Source organism: Nothobranchius furzeri, chromosome 14 (genome assembly GCF_043380555.1).
Source record: "Nothobranchius furzeri strain GRZ-AD chromosome 14, NfurGRZ-RIMD1, whole genome shotgun sequence".
NCBI lineage: Eukaryota > Metazoa > Chordata > Actinopteri > Cyprinodontiformes > Nothobranchiidae > Nothobranchius > Nothobranchius furzeri.
Window position 1 is genome coordinate 17,807,503 of NC_091754.1, and position 16,489 is coordinate 17,823,991.

At 40.9% G+C, this 16,489-nt stretch overlaps 2 protein-coding genes across 2 annotated transcripts; both read left to right on the plus strand.

The window, feature by feature from the left end:
- Nucleotides 1-245: 245 nt before the first annotated feature.
- Nucleotides 246-2,019, plus strand: tmem169b (transmembrane protein 169b). Its single transcript, XM_015966670.3, has 3 exons — nucleotides 246-399; nucleotides 893-1,204; nucleotides 1,325-2,019. Exons 1-3 carry the CDS (start codon nucleotides 282-284, stop codon nucleotides 1,957-1,959), a joined length of 1,065 nt encoding a protein of 354 aa, XP_015822156.1. The 5' UTR covers nucleotides 246-281; the 3' UTR covers nucleotides 1,960-2,019.
- A 3,389-nt stretch (nucleotides 2,020-5,408) lies between these two features.
- Nucleotides 5,409-15,530, plus strand: xrcc5 (X-ray repair complementing defective repair in Chinese hamster cells 5). The gene is made up of 21 exons (XM_015966669.3): nucleotides 5,409-5,475; nucleotides 5,799-5,912; nucleotides 5,999-6,182; nucleotides 8,328-8,376; nucleotides 9,515-9,637; nucleotides 9,836-10,015; nucleotides 10,894-11,008; nucleotides 11,192-11,330; nucleotides 11,404-11,516; nucleotides 11,601-11,663; nucleotides 11,731-11,868; nucleotides 11,934-12,024; nucleotides 12,504-12,634; nucleotides 13,117-13,313; nucleotides 13,938-14,028; nucleotides 14,139-14,208; nucleotides 14,333-14,442; nucleotides 14,604-14,700; nucleotides 14,819-14,886; nucleotides 14,966-15,040; nucleotides 15,183-15,530. The coding sequence occupies exons 1-21, from the start codon at nucleotides 5,461-5,463 to the stop codon at nucleotides 15,195-15,197; spliced, it is 2,178 nt and encodes a 725-aa protein (XP_015822155.1). The 5' UTR covers nucleotides 5,409-5,460; the 3' UTR covers nucleotides 15,198-15,530.
- The last annotated feature ends 959 nt before the right edge of the window (nucleotides 15,531-16,489 follow it).

Below are 16,489 nucleotides of genomic sequence, written 5' to 3' on the forward strand. Positions count from 1 at the left end.
TTTCTTCGGCCTCTGCTGGACAGAAATACAGGCAGCGTTGACCAACTCAACGCACTTCCTGCATTTACCATCAAAATAAAACATACCACTTAAAACTATTGCATGTCTTTAATTTATGTTTACAGCATAGTCTAAATAATGTCAAAAGCAAAATGTCTCCACATATACAAAATACTTAACTACTAAAACTCAACAAATCAATTTTAATGATCTGCGTTCAACAATTTGCGTGGAGGCGGGATTAGTGGTATTCTAGAAACCATTTTGCGTAGCGCATCTGTATGGCCAAAAAGCACTACGCTCAGATGTGTTGTTCCTGCGAAATGACTGATAGATCCGGCGGTTTATTCTCACTCGGCTCAGGGTTTCTATTTAGCGATCTTCTATTAAAAAAAAAAGGTAAGATTGCATTTAATCGGGAGAAAAAAGAAGCAGCGTTGCACATTCGCCGGTTTGCAGACAAAAGAAGAGCGGACATGGGTGGGATTTAAATGGGAGGGGATCAGATGTATAAAGGGTTGCTTTGTCGATCCTTTCCAAAGGAAAGTATGCATTTAATGAAATACACTAGGCCATCTATGATCGGGTAGTTTTTATCTATTCTGCAAATTTATGTTCAAACCTGAGCTCGCAGCTTTTCGACAAAATAAATAAATAAAATAAAAATCGACCTTTATCTGACCAAACCAAGCTTGGTTTGCTACATTCATTTTCCTCCCTGTTCATCCAGATGGGAAAAGATCATATTTAAAGATGCAATCAGTCAACATCAGCACATTCAGGGGAAAAAAACTCAAATCTGGGCCAGGATGACTATTCAGGATTATACTACAGCTCCTCATAACTGTGCTCTCTTTCTCTCTGTTTATATTTGTGTGTTTATTCATCAAAGCAAATCAGAGAAAATCACCTGCCTCTTTGCAAGAAACCATGGCACAGGTAGATGAGGCTCAGACTGAAGGGGAGGGCAGCCCCCAGATGGCCTCCTTAAGATCAGACGTATCTGGGAACCATGCAGGCGATGGGGAACCAGAACCCTCAATGAGAAGGAAGAGGAGGAAGAAGAAAGAACCACGTCCGGAGTCCATCATCGTGTTTCGTTCTGAGATGGAGAGAGCGCCTGGGGAGGACCAGAGTGGTGAGGAGGGAGGAGAGAGGAGCACTGAGGAGGGAGCAAAGTTCCTCTGCACACCCACAGGAGAAGGTAAGAAGGCCAAACTCTCCAAGAGGACCTGGCTTAAAACTTCAGATTAATCATTATTAGAGATGAATGTGATGAAAGAGGAGGATTTAGTGATAGATGTTTGGTGGTATTTATGCACAGGAGGAGGCTGGAGCATTCCTCCAGACAGCCGTTACGTGACCCTGACTGGCACCATCACGCGAGGGAAGAAGAAGGGTCAGGTCGTGGACATACACGTCACTTTGACAGAAAGGGAACTCAGGGAATTGGCCAAGTCGAAGGAGCGTCTGGATGCGGAGTGCGAGGCGGGAGAAGGCTCCAAACGCTCCTGCAGCTTAGGAGCGTGTCAGGGACCCCACGTCATCTTGTGGAGCATCTCCTGTGCTCCTGTTGTTTTCATCCTGTCCTTCATCACCTCCTTCTACTACGGCACGCTCACCTGGTACAACGTCTTCCTGGTGTACAACGAGGAGCGGACGTTCTGGCACAAGATCACCATCTGCCCCTTCCTCATCATCTTTTACCCCTTGCTCATCATGCCCCTGGCGCTGTCGCTGGCCCTGTACTCTGCTGTGGTGCAGGTGTCCTGGGCCTTTGGTGAGTGGTGGCAGGCGGTGCGAGATCTGGAGAAAGGATTCTGCGGCTGGGCCTGCGGGAAGCTGGGACTGGAAGACTGCTCGCCCTACAGCATCGTGGAGCTGCTCGACTCGGACACTGTTTCTGGAACTCTGCAGAGCAAGGCGCCCAGCGAACTGGCCCAGACGTCGTCGGTTTGATGCAGCAGAGGGTGAAATCATGGCACATATTCTGATCATTAAAACGAGCTTCGAGACATGTTCCTGAAAAATGATTTCAGACACTAAAGACTTTCTTTTAAAAGTGGAAATCTTGCTGAAAGCTACGGATGAAGCAATCTAGATGTTTAGCTATTTAATTAAACTTCCTGCTCCTTAAACTCTTTAAACACTGCCCAAACTATCCTTATGTAATAATATTATTGAACTATGAGCATGATGTCAGGTTTACACGTTCCTCTCACCAGGATGTAATCAACACATTTAGAGACTTTTCTCAGTATTTTGGCCTCGGCTTGCACATCCTGACTGAAGGTGCTGTTATACAATTTACTGGGAACGTTTGAACTCATCTGTTCTTAAACCTTTCTCCAATGACATCAGCGTTTCCGAAGCTGGACTGGAATCTGCCCAACAACCTCTGCTGCTGTTGCAGCTTACTCTGGACGTTTTCTTTATGGTGATAATTTGCATCTTGAGCACAACATCAGCCACTCTGTGACGAGGCTGTTTGCAAGCATCACACATTTAGAAACCTCAGACTTCTGACCTTTTGTTTGGGACTCTGGAAGTGTTCATCATAACTACTTTATTATGGCGCGGTATGGGGGCCTAAATTAAGACTACTGCCCAGCAGCAAGAGGCTATATAAATTCTGACGCAAACTACCAACCTGATTAATGATAACCTGGCGCCGGTAACTGAGAGGCTGGCGCTACTTACTGAGGAATAGCACCTTTACCGGCGTTACTACCAGATACGCTAGGGACTAGCAGCCCTCGGCTGGTCATTGACTGGTTCACATGCTCCCTCTGCTGTCTATTAGCACGGATAGGCTAGCGTTAGCCTCGACGGGCTGGTATTAGCATTGGACAGGCTAGCCATTAGCATGCCTAGGCTGGCCACTAGCTGGATTTCCTACACCCTTGACGGACCATTAGCATGGATAGGCTGGCGTTAGCATCGGAGAGGCTAGTCATTAGCATGCCTAGGCTGGCCACTAGCTGACTAGTGACTCTCTGAGACATGCTAATGGCTAGCCTCTCCGATGCTAATGCCAGCCTATCCATGCTTAAGGTCCGTCAAGGGAGTAGGAAATCCAGCTAGTGGCATGCCCAGGCACGCTAATGGCTAGCCTCTCCGATGCTAACACCAGCCTATCCATGCTAATGGTCTGTCAAGGAGGTAGGAAATCCAGCTAGTGGCCAGCCTAAGCACGCTAATGGCTAGCCTCTCCGATGCTAACACCAGCCTGTCCAGGCTAACGCTAGCCTTTCCATGCTAACAGACAGCAGAGGGAGTGTGTGAACCAGTCAATGACCAGCCGAGGTCTGCTAGTCCCTAGCGTATCTAGTAGTAACGCCGGTAAAGGTGCTATTTCTCAGTAAGCAGCGCCACCCTCTCAGTTACCGGCGCCATCATTGATCAGATCAATAGTTTGCTTCAGAATTTATATAGCCTCCTGCTGCTGGGCAGTAGTCTTAATTTTGGCCCCCATACCGCACCATACTTTATGTCACGTTTAGGAGAGGAGGTTGGACCCAGGATGCAGGAGTACCCAGAACGACTCAAAGGCAGGAGAGGTTTTAAGAAAAACAATTCCTTTATTTATGGAGGGTGTGCTGAAAAGTCCAAGGCACAAAATTAAGACTAACACTCAAAAAACCTGAAAACTCTAAATTAACTAAGCTCACACATGAGCATGGACTCGGAGAGACTCGAGAGGGGAATGAACAACGCAACACATATGACAATGACCCAACAAACACTGAAGGACGAGCCAGGCTTTTAACACAGTGGAAAGCAATCAGGGGAACAGGTGACAGGTGTAACTACATGGGAAGGGAAAACCAAGCAGAGGGGAAGATGACATAACCTATAAAAACACTAAATAACTAAACCTAGAAACTAAGGGCCAAGATAAACAACCAATGACAATAGAAGTAAGGAAGACATTAACAAGTGGGGAAGGACACAAACACTAAAGGGAACTAATAAAATGAAAAGCTGAACCTATAGAAAATAAAACTACAGAGGGGTGACTGGAGAGACCTGAGAAGCTGGAAAACACCAGGAGGCACATGAGGAGAACACAGAGGACAAACAGGAGGGGGCTGGGGACCAAGGGGACACAGAACATGACACTTTATTACAGTTTAATCCAGAATTCTCTGTTATTATTTTGAACATGTCTCATGGTGTTGGCTTACATAATGTTTGCATTCCTGGCAACATGGTGTAATAACAGATCAAACAAATTAAAATGTCCTCTGGGGAAATTAGAATATACATGATATTTGCTGCAAAAATAAGCAATGTTTGGGATTTTTATTTCTTTATTAAAAAATATAGCCTTAAAAAGTCACTTTGAAAAGTTCTTTAATCAGATGATAGTTGCGTTCGCACAAATGGTCAATATGTGGAGCGCTAAGCTAATCAGATGTTAAATGTTTCATCCCCTCATGTCTTTAAAAGGATCAGATATTTGGGGAGTTTAAAAACTTGATTGTTACATTTTTGTGTTTAAAACTTCATCTGCACAGTTGTGTGTGATTTGAAAATACTTGTGTTGTTTTCACTGGAAATATGTATTTTGTTCTTGTATTTCAGATTGTTGTCAAGTCACGTTTTATGTGTCCTTTACGTTCATTTTATACATTTATTCCTTGTATACATTTGTAGGTGTTTTACACTCTTGCACCTTAATCATTTTAGCTGATGGAGACAGATTTAGAAAGGTCAGATGATTTAAAGACATGATAGGTCAAACGATGGAAAGTTTGGGGTAATTTAACCATTTATGGATTACTTCTGTTGGATATTTAGTTTTATTTTGTAAATTGAAACACTGATGTGGTTGAAGATAAATCTGTATTCCACATAACTTATTGTGAATCCACAAGAACAAAAATAAAAAAGATTCTATAAAATTAGGTGTATTTTTACTAAATATACTTATACATTTTATTATATATATGTATATACTTATGAATGTTTATTAAAAATATGTATATTACAAATAAGTAAATAAGTACAGTAAAAAATTAGGTAAAATAATAAAACAAACAAGTATATATATTTTCATTTATTTTCCATTTTATTTTATTTAAATAGACAAAATAAATCGACAAATAAATAAAATATATCTTACTTAAATTCACATTTATTTATTTATTCAAACCCATGTTCTACATCTGAATTCTTGATTGACCAAATTTATCAGGCATAGGAACACAGAAAAGGTCTGGACGGTTTTGATATATATATATATATATATATATATATATATATATATATATATATATATATATTTTTTTTTTTTTTTTACTGTTTAATAAACATTTAACAAAACGTAACAGATTCGCGTTTTACTGCTTGAGAAAACAAGCAGAACAAACTAGGGGGGTAAAGTTTTTTAGAGCTGCTGTTTCGTTCCGGAGCCATAATAGAGTAGCACGCAGTCTACGAAAGAGGGAAAAGAGGATGGCAGGTTCCAAAGTAAGTAATTTTGTTTTAGTCCTTCGACATTTTGTATGTTCCTTAAATAAGCGGTTGTATACAGATGATATTTATGTTTTTATGCTGAATAAAAACATTAGACTGTTATTAGAATAAATTATGTCCCATTCGTTCTGTTGAGACATGTTGAGACTAAACACCGACCCTGTCACGCTCCAGTTTATTTACACAACGCGCCATACTGAGGTTTTCTCACCATCGTGAGAAAATAACGACTGAAGCACGTAAACCACTGGTTTTTATTCGTGTTGTTAACTACTTCCGTGAAAGTGATTGTAAATTCTGTATTATTTTTGGTGTAGTCAGCTCTGGTGCTGTGTATGGATGTGGGCTTCTCCATGTCCAACTCAGCTCCAGGTGAAGAATCTGCCTTTGAACTGGCCAAAAAAGTCATCCAGAAGTTTTTCCAGCGCCAGGTACAGGAGCACAGCTCCCAAAAAACTAATTACTGATGTCATCTTCACCAGCATTTACATGAGTTTTTTTTTTTGTTGTCTTTCAGGTTTTTGCAGAAACTAAAGATGAAGTAGCTTTAGTTCTGTTTGGCACTGATTCTACCAAAAACCCTTTGTGCCAAGACGGCCAGTATGAGAACATCACGGTGCATCGTCCCCTCGTGGTACCAGACTTTGAGCTTCTGATGGAGGTCGAACATCAAATCCAACCGGAGAATCAGCAGGCTGACTGTTTCCTTTTTGATCAGTAATTCTTAGAGTTTCAGGGTATATACAGTGCTCAGCATAAATGAGTACACCCCCTTTAAAAAGTGTACATTTAATCAGTAGCTCAATGACCAAAATAACAATTTTCATAATTTTCACAAGGCTGGGTTTTATTGCACTGTTTAACTTCATAACATGAAATTAAGTTTAATAATATTACTTGGATCAAATAAATCTTCTGTTTTAGTAAAATTGGTTGAAGCAAAGATGAATACACCCCGCAACAAAAACGACTACATTTAGTATTTTGTATGATCACTGGGATTTTCAAGGACAGCACCAAGTCTTCTAGGCATGGAATGAACAGGTTGGCGACATATTGCAACATCTATCTTTTTCATTCTTCAAGGATAACCTCTTTTAGAGCCTGGATGCTGGATGGAGAGTGATGCTCTACTTGCTGCTTCAGAATTCCCCACAGGTGTTCCATTGGGTTCAGATCAGGAGACATACTTGGCCATTCAATCATCTTCACCCTGTTCTTCTTCAGAAATGCAACAGTAGCTTTAGATGTGTGTTTTGGATCATTGTCATGAGTATAGAGTCCCAGTAGTCTTCACCTCTTTCAGCATGAGTCCTAGTAAATCCTAGGTGTGCTTTTTTTTGCGTGGGCTTTAGGAGAGGCTTCCTTCAACTTTAAGTTGACTAAGGACCTGGCTTACGTACATTTTGGACATGGAGAGCACCTGCAGTGCTGCTGCTGAGAAGGATAAAATTAGGAAATCCTGCAGCATTATCACTTGTACTGCTTCGTTTTCACATAGAACAAGGACCCCCCCCCCCCCCACACACACACACACGCGCACACAGCCTGAAGCGCAGAATACGGAATGCAGAATATGAGCAGGGGGACAGGTTGAGACAGAATGTCATGCGTCTGTGACAGTGTGTGTGTGTCCTGTCACTGTGGCCCGATTGATCATGCACCCTGGCTACTTGGACAGGGGAGATCTCTGTTTGGCTGGCTGGTTAGCACGCGTGACTTTCACCTGGGAGTTTGGGGATCGAATCCTGATTGGACCATTTTTTTACATCCGCCACAGATCTCTCTGAAGAACTCAGCATTGACGGCTTCAGCAACGCTGTGCCACTCCATAGATTCTCTATTATTTGTTTTGCAAAAGCACTTCCTTTCATTTCTCACCTCACCCACAAGTACCTAAATTTCTGCTTCTGTGAAATTGCGCTTCCTTGATCTGCCTTGATCTACGGTCGCCATCATCATTGGCGGAGCGCTGCAACAACCGTCTTATGTATATGCATGAGATCCAAAAGGCACTTTGCATTCACTATTTATGGCAGTGAGTGGGCGTGGTGAGGGCGGGATGTGACTAAAAAGCAGCTGAGAACCTTTCTAGATAGTTTCTGATTTATGAAGCGGAGATTGCGTGCAGCTGTGCGTACTCCATGTTTGATAGATCACAAACCTGCTTGGCGTAAGTACTTTTTTTTTTTTTTGCTGAGCTTAAGTACGGTTTTAGTAATGATTCTACGCAACGTTTGATAAATGAGACCCCTGGTTTTACCTTCCATTGTTGTCCTGACATCTGTAAGTTATTTGCTCTGCCACCTTTCTTAAATATTCAGATCACTTTTTCCACAGTATTTTGACCGATATGTAAAGTTTTGCTGATCTTGTAGCCCTCATCCTGTTTGTGTGAAGAAATGATTTCCTTTTTCAGATTTTGTGACATTTCTCTTCCACGTGGAGCCGTTGCTGACAGCATGAAATGGGAAAGGCTTTTCTTTGTTAAGCCCTTTTATAGTCACCTGTCTGCTGGACACCTCTTAAATTAATCATTAGACTCACCTGTGGTTCAGTGGCTGTTAATTAGAATTTTGTAGTCTTAAGTGTGGCTTTTCTCCTAAAACTGTAATTAGGGTGTACTCATTTTTGCAACATGGGCTTGAATGGATTTGTCAGGAAAATCTCTTTTGTGTGTGAGAAAACTAACAAATCTTGTTTCCGATCAATGGCCCACATTTGTGGGAGTATTTTGGTTTTCTGTCAAACACTCATTTATGCTGAGCACTGTGGATATCACAAATATATTATTGTATTATATTATTGTTGAGTTGGTCGTTCTCTCCTTAACTAATGTTTAACAGGGCTGGATGCTCTTGTAGTCTGCATGGATCTTCTTCGGACACACACGCAGTAAGAAATTGCATGTTTATTTTTGAAAATCCTGTTAGTGCATAAAAAGCAAAAACTAGGGCCCGACCGATATGCTTTTTTTGGGACCGATACCGATATAAAACTTTTAACAAAGGCCGATAGCCAATATAATGGCCGATAAATCTCTCTCACAAAAAAAGAAATAAAATTTTTCTTAAGCTTAAACCCTTCATTCTCTGCCTTTTTGATGCAAACTTATGCTTTTTTGATGCTAATAGAGAACTTACACACCAAAGAACTGTCTCAATAACTCACTGGGGTTTCCAAGTAATGCAAATACGATTTATTTAGCAGATCTCAAAAACAACAGAACACACAAACTCAGTCACAGCATAAATCTAACATTCAAGTTTTTCTTGTAAACTGTGGTTTCCACAAATACATTTTAACTTAAAGGAATATTCCACCTCTCAGTAAAATTGTGTCTCGTTCCCCAGAACGAGACACAACTAACGAGAACTAACATTCCCCAGAGTTAAAGTCAGAAAAAGCATTTTATAACCAGCCCAATGTGATCTGGCAGCAGTTGGTTTTCTTAGTTTAGCATAAAACAATGTAAGTGAATTCACATACACTGTAGTGTTTTATATGTAGGTGAATGCAAGCCTTCCCTTCCATTGCTGTATGCTAAAATGACTGGTTACAAAATGTTTTTTCTGGCTTCGCTAACTCTGGGGAATCTAACAACAACACACACAAGTTAATGGACAGAAGATCCCTGTAAGAATATTAAAATAATAAAAATGCAGCAAGAAGTAAAACGTAATACGTGTGCTTTGTAACAAAGTAACACTCTGAGGAAGTTAACTTGGTGAACTTATTCACCCTGGACAGGAAATAATTGTACATAAGAAACATAAATAAGAATAAATAAATAAAAAGTTCCAAAACAATAATTAGTGTTCAAAGTTAAAGGAGTAGAGCCACACAACATGAGTTCATAAAGCTGGCGCCATCTGCTGGATAGGTAGCGCAATATCGGCCATGTTGGCCGTTTTTTTGGCCGATACTGTTAATGACGCCAATATAGGCCGATAATATCGGCCGGCCGATATATCGGTCGGGTCCTAGCAACAACTAATTCAGAGATTTGTATATGACTGTGTTTTTTTTAAAGGGGGAAGAAGTACGATCGCTGTAACATCGTTGTTCTGACTGACCTGAATACTCAGGCCAGTTCAGACAACCTGGATGTTATTGTTGAAAACCTGAAGCAAGCTGGAACCACCCTGCAATTTTTGTGAGACTTAAGCAAAATTAATATTTTGGTTTTGTAATAAATGTATCACTTGAATTGTTTCATTTGAGCAGTCTGTACATTTCTGTTTTAAAAACACATTTTTAAATTATTTGAGTAACAGTTAACTTAAGAAGAGCTGATGACGCTGATTCTGTTTTACAGCTTACTTGTCTTTAACCACATCTTTTGGATTTGCAGTTTGCCTTTTTCTGTGGCGGCTGATGACGAAGGCCAAGGAGGCGAAGACGGAAGGGATCCTGGCGAAGCTGTTCCAGGCAAAAGTCTGTCCAGAGAGCAGAAGAACAGCCTGGAGATGGTTAAGCACATCATGCTTAGTCTGGATGAGGAGGAGGGTCTGGAACAGGTGTACACATTCAGGTTAAAGTTCTTTTATTGTTTTATTCTGGTTCTGATTTCTTCCTTCTGTCTAGGTTTAGAAGTAAACAATGGAATCGACATCGGGTTCTTTTTTGTTTCAGTTCCTAAGAATCGTTCGCCACTTTTGCAAACAGTTCCCCTTATCAATTCCAGTCGGCGCGAATGATGTCACCACGCACGTTGCGTAGCCTACAGAAGCAAGAAACATGGTGTAAGCGGCACAAACACTCGAAAGTTTGGTTATACTTTACCAGAAAGGATGACAAGATGGTAAATTGCAATAATTGAATAGTAGATATTTCATCATGGCGAGGAAAAATAATTTGGGCACAAAATACGCGATCATTTAGAGTTAATGGCGTGTTTTGACCTGCTACAGACTAGTGAATTTCAATGCCGCGGTGACATTCGCACGTCCTCTCCTGTTAATATTGCAGGTAACTAATCAACTAACGCTGCCCATCACCTTAGCGTCATTAGCCTTAAATATACTTCTCCACGCTAGCAGACTCCAGCGACTAAACTCCGACCTGTGCTGAGATTTTTCCCACTCTGCAAAAGTTACAGTAACACTGCACCAAAGAAGAAGATGGCTCTGCCTTCGCAGGGAGCGTAACGTAAAACATTCGGAAAGATCCTCCCAACCAATAACTGGTACAATTGATTATTTACCATAAATAACCCGAGGGTTATAATGCAGGAGGCCGTGTGCAGTTAGTTTTTTGGCCACCTATTGAACTACTCTGGAATTGATCAGGAATTGAATCGACAGACTGAATCGACATCGACAATGCCATTGATATTGATGAAAACGTATCGATTCCAGCCTCTAATCATGCTGCATGACTTCACCTCTGTTTGCTTTGATCCTGCTGTAGGAACGCGATCGAGCAGCTGTGTATGTTTAAACGCATCGAGAGGAGACCGATGGCCTGGCCCTGTCAGCTGACCATCGGCAGCTCTCTGTCAATCCGCATCGTCGGCTACAAAGCAGTAGGTTCACCCTGAGGGTAGCTTCATTATAATCTTGCGTTCTTTTTTTTACATTGATTCATTAAGTGCTCAGAAAAAGCAGCTGTACAGAAAAATGCAGCATTTCCAAATAAAAACATGCTATTGCTTTGATTGATTTATTGTTAAAATACTCGTTCAGTACAGTTTGCGATGTAAAACCAGGTGACCGAGGAGCGGCTGAAGAAGATGTGGGTAACCGTTGATGCTCAATCCAGCAAGAAGGATGATGTGAAGAGAGAGACGGTCTACTGCCTGGACGATGACAATGAAACAGAAGTGATGAAGGAGGACATTATTCAAGGTGACACTTTTAAATCTAATGCTTAACTTCCTGAAGTCAACTCAAGTTCCCACTCTTGATAACTTCCTTGTAGGTTTTCGTTACGGAAGCGACATCGTCCCCTTCTCCAAAGTCGATCAAGATCAGATGAAATACAAACATGATGGGAAGTGCTTTGCTGTTCTGGGCTTCACCAAACAGAGCTCGGTATTGCACCTATTTTACACGACTAAACATTTGATTTAAAACTTATAAATATTTAATTTCAGCCTTTTTCCCCCTCATCTTTAGGTGCCTCGCCATCACTTTATGGGAAACCAGGTTGTGAAGATATTTGCTGCCAGAGACGATGAGGTAGTAGACGGCGAGAGACCTCGCGTGGAGAGAGACCTGTTGTTGATGTGTTTGTGTCTCTGAGCAGCATGCCGGAGTGGCTCTGTCGGCTCTCATCCGTGCGTTGGATGAACTCAAAATGGCGGCTATTGTACGATACGCCTATGACCGGCGGAGCAACCCTCAAGTGGGCGCTGCGTTTCCGTGTATCAAACCAAGCTATGAGGTGAGATCACGTACACCTCTCCTGTGGAGGATCAGAGCTAAACTCCCTCTTCTCTCCTTCTGTAGTGTCTGATGTACGTCCAGCTGCCCTTCATGGAAGACCTCAGACACTTTCTGTTTCCTTCTCTGGAAAACAACAGGAAGATCTCTCCATCGGGTACGGTTTCACAGCTCTTAAGAAAGATCTGTTCACACGTGGAAGGAACTGCTACACTCTCAAACTCACACACTTGTTTTTATCTTCACATTTTTACGGTCCACTTCTTCCAAGAACAGAAAGTGAAGTCTCTTTTACTCCGTCTACCTCTTCTACTTGCACAGACAAACATGTCTGACATGCTAAAAACGATTCTTTACCAGAAACTAGAAATCTAAACAATTAAATCTATAAATATTCTGGCTGCTTTAAAATTTCAATCTAGTTGAACCAAGATCAGTTTCATTTAGCATTTTTTGTGAGTTTAGAGCATATTTGTCTTCTGAGAAGATTATGGACACGCCCTTCCACTCTGCGTGGTTTCAGATGATGTAGTTTTGTTTCTACAGACCGGGTTGATTTTTAAAAGGTACCTCCGGTTTTGTTTAATGTTTAGGTGAGAAATAACACTTATTGAAGTTTTTTTTCTTCATGGTTAGAGACACAGTTGTCAGCTGTAGACTCTTTGATCGACTCCATGATGCTGGTGGAAAGAGACGAGAATCAAGAGGAAAGAGACCTGCTGAAGCCTCACCACCTCCCCAATCCTGCCTTCCAGAGGCACTTCCAGGTACTGCATAAAAACAACATCAAAAATGGTTTTATCACAAAAATTATCCCCAAATTGCACAACTGATTCTAAAATGTGAATGACAAAAGTTGGGACCTTTGATTGAAGGATCTGTGTGCTCTTTAGCAGTAATGTCTAAACATTTAGTTTGCTTCAGCTGTTTTAGTCTATTTTGTCATCTGTAATTTAGTTTGACTCTGTCGTATTTTAATTCTGTTTAAGTAGAATCACTTGTGTGCTTCGGGTCTGGCTGTACGACCCCTTTTCCTTTAGAAACAGATTTGTTTCAATCAGAGCGGGTCATCCCTGCACAAATGGAGCTAAACTTTAAAGATGAGTTTGTTCTCTAACTATCTTTTCAGTTTTTAATTAATAAAAACATATTTTAATGGCACTTTTCTACAACTGTTATCTGACAATACTCAACCAGGGCCTCTTCTTCCTCGGCGAGTGTTGATTTCACCTCTTCTTTATTCCTCAAGTGTCTGCACCACCGAGCGGTGAATCCTGATTCGCCTCTTCCTCCCATGGAGCCGTGGCTGGAGGCTGCTCTCGATCGCCCTGGAGTCATTAAGGAACGCTGCCAAGCTCAACTGGAGGAGATGAAGAAGCTTTTTCCTCTCACTGATGTCGAAAAGAAAAAGAAACTAAAGACAAGCGCTCAGATTTTTGATAAAGAGTACGTTTGGTTTCAGTGTGGGGTGGATTTTTGCTACAGTTGTCTATTAAAACATATTAAACCAATCAGAAATGTTAAGCTAGAACCCTATATTTAAGTTTTTACAGCTTCTTAAAAAATCTCCTGAAATAGTTTAACCTTAAAGGAGACGTACTATGCAAAACTCATATTTCGCATCCTTTTGATCGGCCATGTGGGTCTCTACTACTTCTTTAAACACTCCAAATGTGAAAAAAGTCCATCTGTTTTCTGTCAGTGTTAGGGTTTTAGGCATCATGTGCCTAAAACGAGCAGTTTCAAAAAGTCCTCTTTTGTGATGTCACAAAGGAGAAATTAAAATAGAATCACATCATGTGAAGACAGAGCTACTGCTGGAGGAGCAGTGGCTCTACTCCGAAATATCTGAGCTTCTAAGCTTATAGCAGCCTGAGTGGTTGGTGGGTGGGTGTGGCCAGCTTGTTATCTTAAAGTGACAGGGTCATTGTGGAAGGTACTGAAATAGTCAAGAATAAAACTGCTGAAATCCTATTATTTGAGAGGATTTAGTGCAAAGAACTTCTTGAGCACATCTGGTATCGACCATATAAAAAAAAAATAATAAGACCCCTTTAACTTTGTTCTCAGCTCTGAGGAGCCAGATGCCAAAAAAGCTAAAAATGAGGAGGAAGAGGAGGAGTATAACCTGGCAGACATCTCCGAAGGCTCTGTCACTTCTGTAAGTGTTACAGGAACCGGCTGATACTATCCCAACAAAAAAAAAACCCAACAAAGTCTTGGTTATAACAGATGGATCTTAAATAAACACTGAGTTCATACTTTAACCAGGTGGGAAGCGTCGATCCAGGTCGAGACTTCCGCGCCCTGATTCGGCTGAAGACTCTACCATTTGGGGAGGGTGAGATCTCGCTCCTTCTCCGTGAAACGGACCACTTTCTGTATTATAAAGCACCATGACTCACACTCAGCCCTCGGTAACAATGTTTTTCTCTTTGGCTCTGCTGACCCCTGTGTCCTCTCAGTCTGTCAGCAGCTGACTCACAGGATAGAGCAGTTGCTTGGCAACAAGAACACGCACTACTACATGAAAAGCATCACCTGTATCCAGGCTTTTAGAGAGCAGTCTGTCAAGGTAAATAAACATTCACTGTGTGCTGTTTGGGAACGCAGGAGGAGTTCATACGTCAGCTTCTGTCCCTTAAAGAGTCTGTTTCTTTTCTTGTGTTTTGAACTGATGCCAATTATTTTATGTTAGCCCCTTAAATGGAGTTTGACTGTTTTATGTTTTTTCAGCTAGGGAATGCTGATTTTTTCAACAGCTACCTCCGGTCCCTGAAAAGGAGCATTCCCAGCAGAGGCCTCGAGGTCATCTGGGACCTGCTTGTTCAAGGTGCAATAAGCTTCTTTCTATAGAGCTGCGAGCCTCCTCCTAAATTATACCTTTTAGAGCAGAGAAGTGCTTTAGTTACAGCAGATCCCACTGAAGAGTTCTTTGTGTCATGGAACAGACGCTGTGACTTTGATCAGCAAGGACGAGGTAGATGGAAGCACCATCTCGAAAAACGAAGCTAATCAGGTGACCTAAATACATTTGAGACTGAGTAATCTCAGGAGGATCTGTCCTTGTTCTTAACTGATGTCTGCTTTGTGTCTAGTTTCTAATGGCTGAGGAAAAGAAAGAGGAGGCAGCTGCAGCACCAGCTGAAGATACCGGAGATGTTGATGACTTGGTAAGTGTTTTTTTACTCCATTCATAGACGACCTTTCTTCTAAATGAATTACATTCAATGCCATTTTTGTGCTAGGAAGTATCAGGCCTTGGTTATAAACTCGTTAAGCTCAAATCTTTGTTTCCATTCTCTTCCTGTGCAGCTGGACATGATGTAAGAAGAGAGGCAGGAAGTGTGTCAGCAGAAATCTGAGGAATGTAATCTTTGAACCCAACCCCAAACCAGTTCAGCCGTCCATTGTTCTGCTTCTTCCACTGGGACTCCCATAATAGTTTGACTGCAGTAAATAATTAACTGCAAATGCACTAAACAGAGCAGCATTTTAGTAAACTTTACTGTCCTAAAATTACAGTTTATTCACAAAAAACAGAAGTTCCAGCTTCTGCAGACCAAAGGTGTGTGTATTTTTAAATGTTACAATTACAGCAAATTTTCTGTAATTTTGTTTTATTTGTACTGATTGATAAAGAATGGCAACACTGTTGATTAATGATGTTAAAACAATTAATTCACAATATAAAACTTGAGTAACAAAGTATTTTTATTCATGAAACAAAATCAGGACCAATTTGGGTTTTTTTGCGTGAGAAAATACGTTGAAGCAATATGTGACATTAGCAAAATGAGTAAACCAGAATATTTCCTTTTCATTCCAACATGGTGGGTTTCCCAATGAGTCTTTGGCCAATAGGGGGACATGGCAATAGACAATATTTTATAAAATGCAAAAAATCCTTAGAAAACAGTTTTTATGACCAATCTTTATTTTTTTTCACGGTTAAGCAAATTTTCAGAAAATAATTATTTAAAAAAAATAATGGAGTTTGGAGCTGCTTCATAAACTGCTATTGACTTAATTGGAATAATCAACTGAACTCTATGCATTGATATGTAGGTTCAATTCAAACACCTGACTTGTTGTGAATTGGCGATATACAAATAAACTGAATTGAATTGGATTTTCACAGTTTCTTAACATTTGCTTCTGAATTATGGAGTTCCATCTCCTGATAAATATGGTGTTTAAAAATATTAAATACAAAAGTACATTAGTTTACGATTTGATGTTTAAAATGCAAATTCAAATGATCTTGGATTTGTTGCCCCAAATATGCAATTTCATGCATGTCTTCTCAAATCTCTGGCATAGTCTCAGAATCCAAATAACCATTACTGGGAAACACACCAAGTTGAACTGAATTTACAGAAATGATTAAAGGGGTCCTAGAACAACTTTTTTCATTTTAAAACATTTATTTGAGCCTCTAATAAGGAGAACCCTGATCCTGGAGAATCGCTGTCCAGCATGATTTAGAGGTTTTCCCTGCTTCAACACAGTTGATTCCCCTGTTCAGCAGCTCCCAGGCTCTGTAGAAGCATGATAATCACCTGCTGATTAAAATCAGGTGTGTTGAAGCAGGGAAACCTCTAAAATGTGCTGGATAGCGG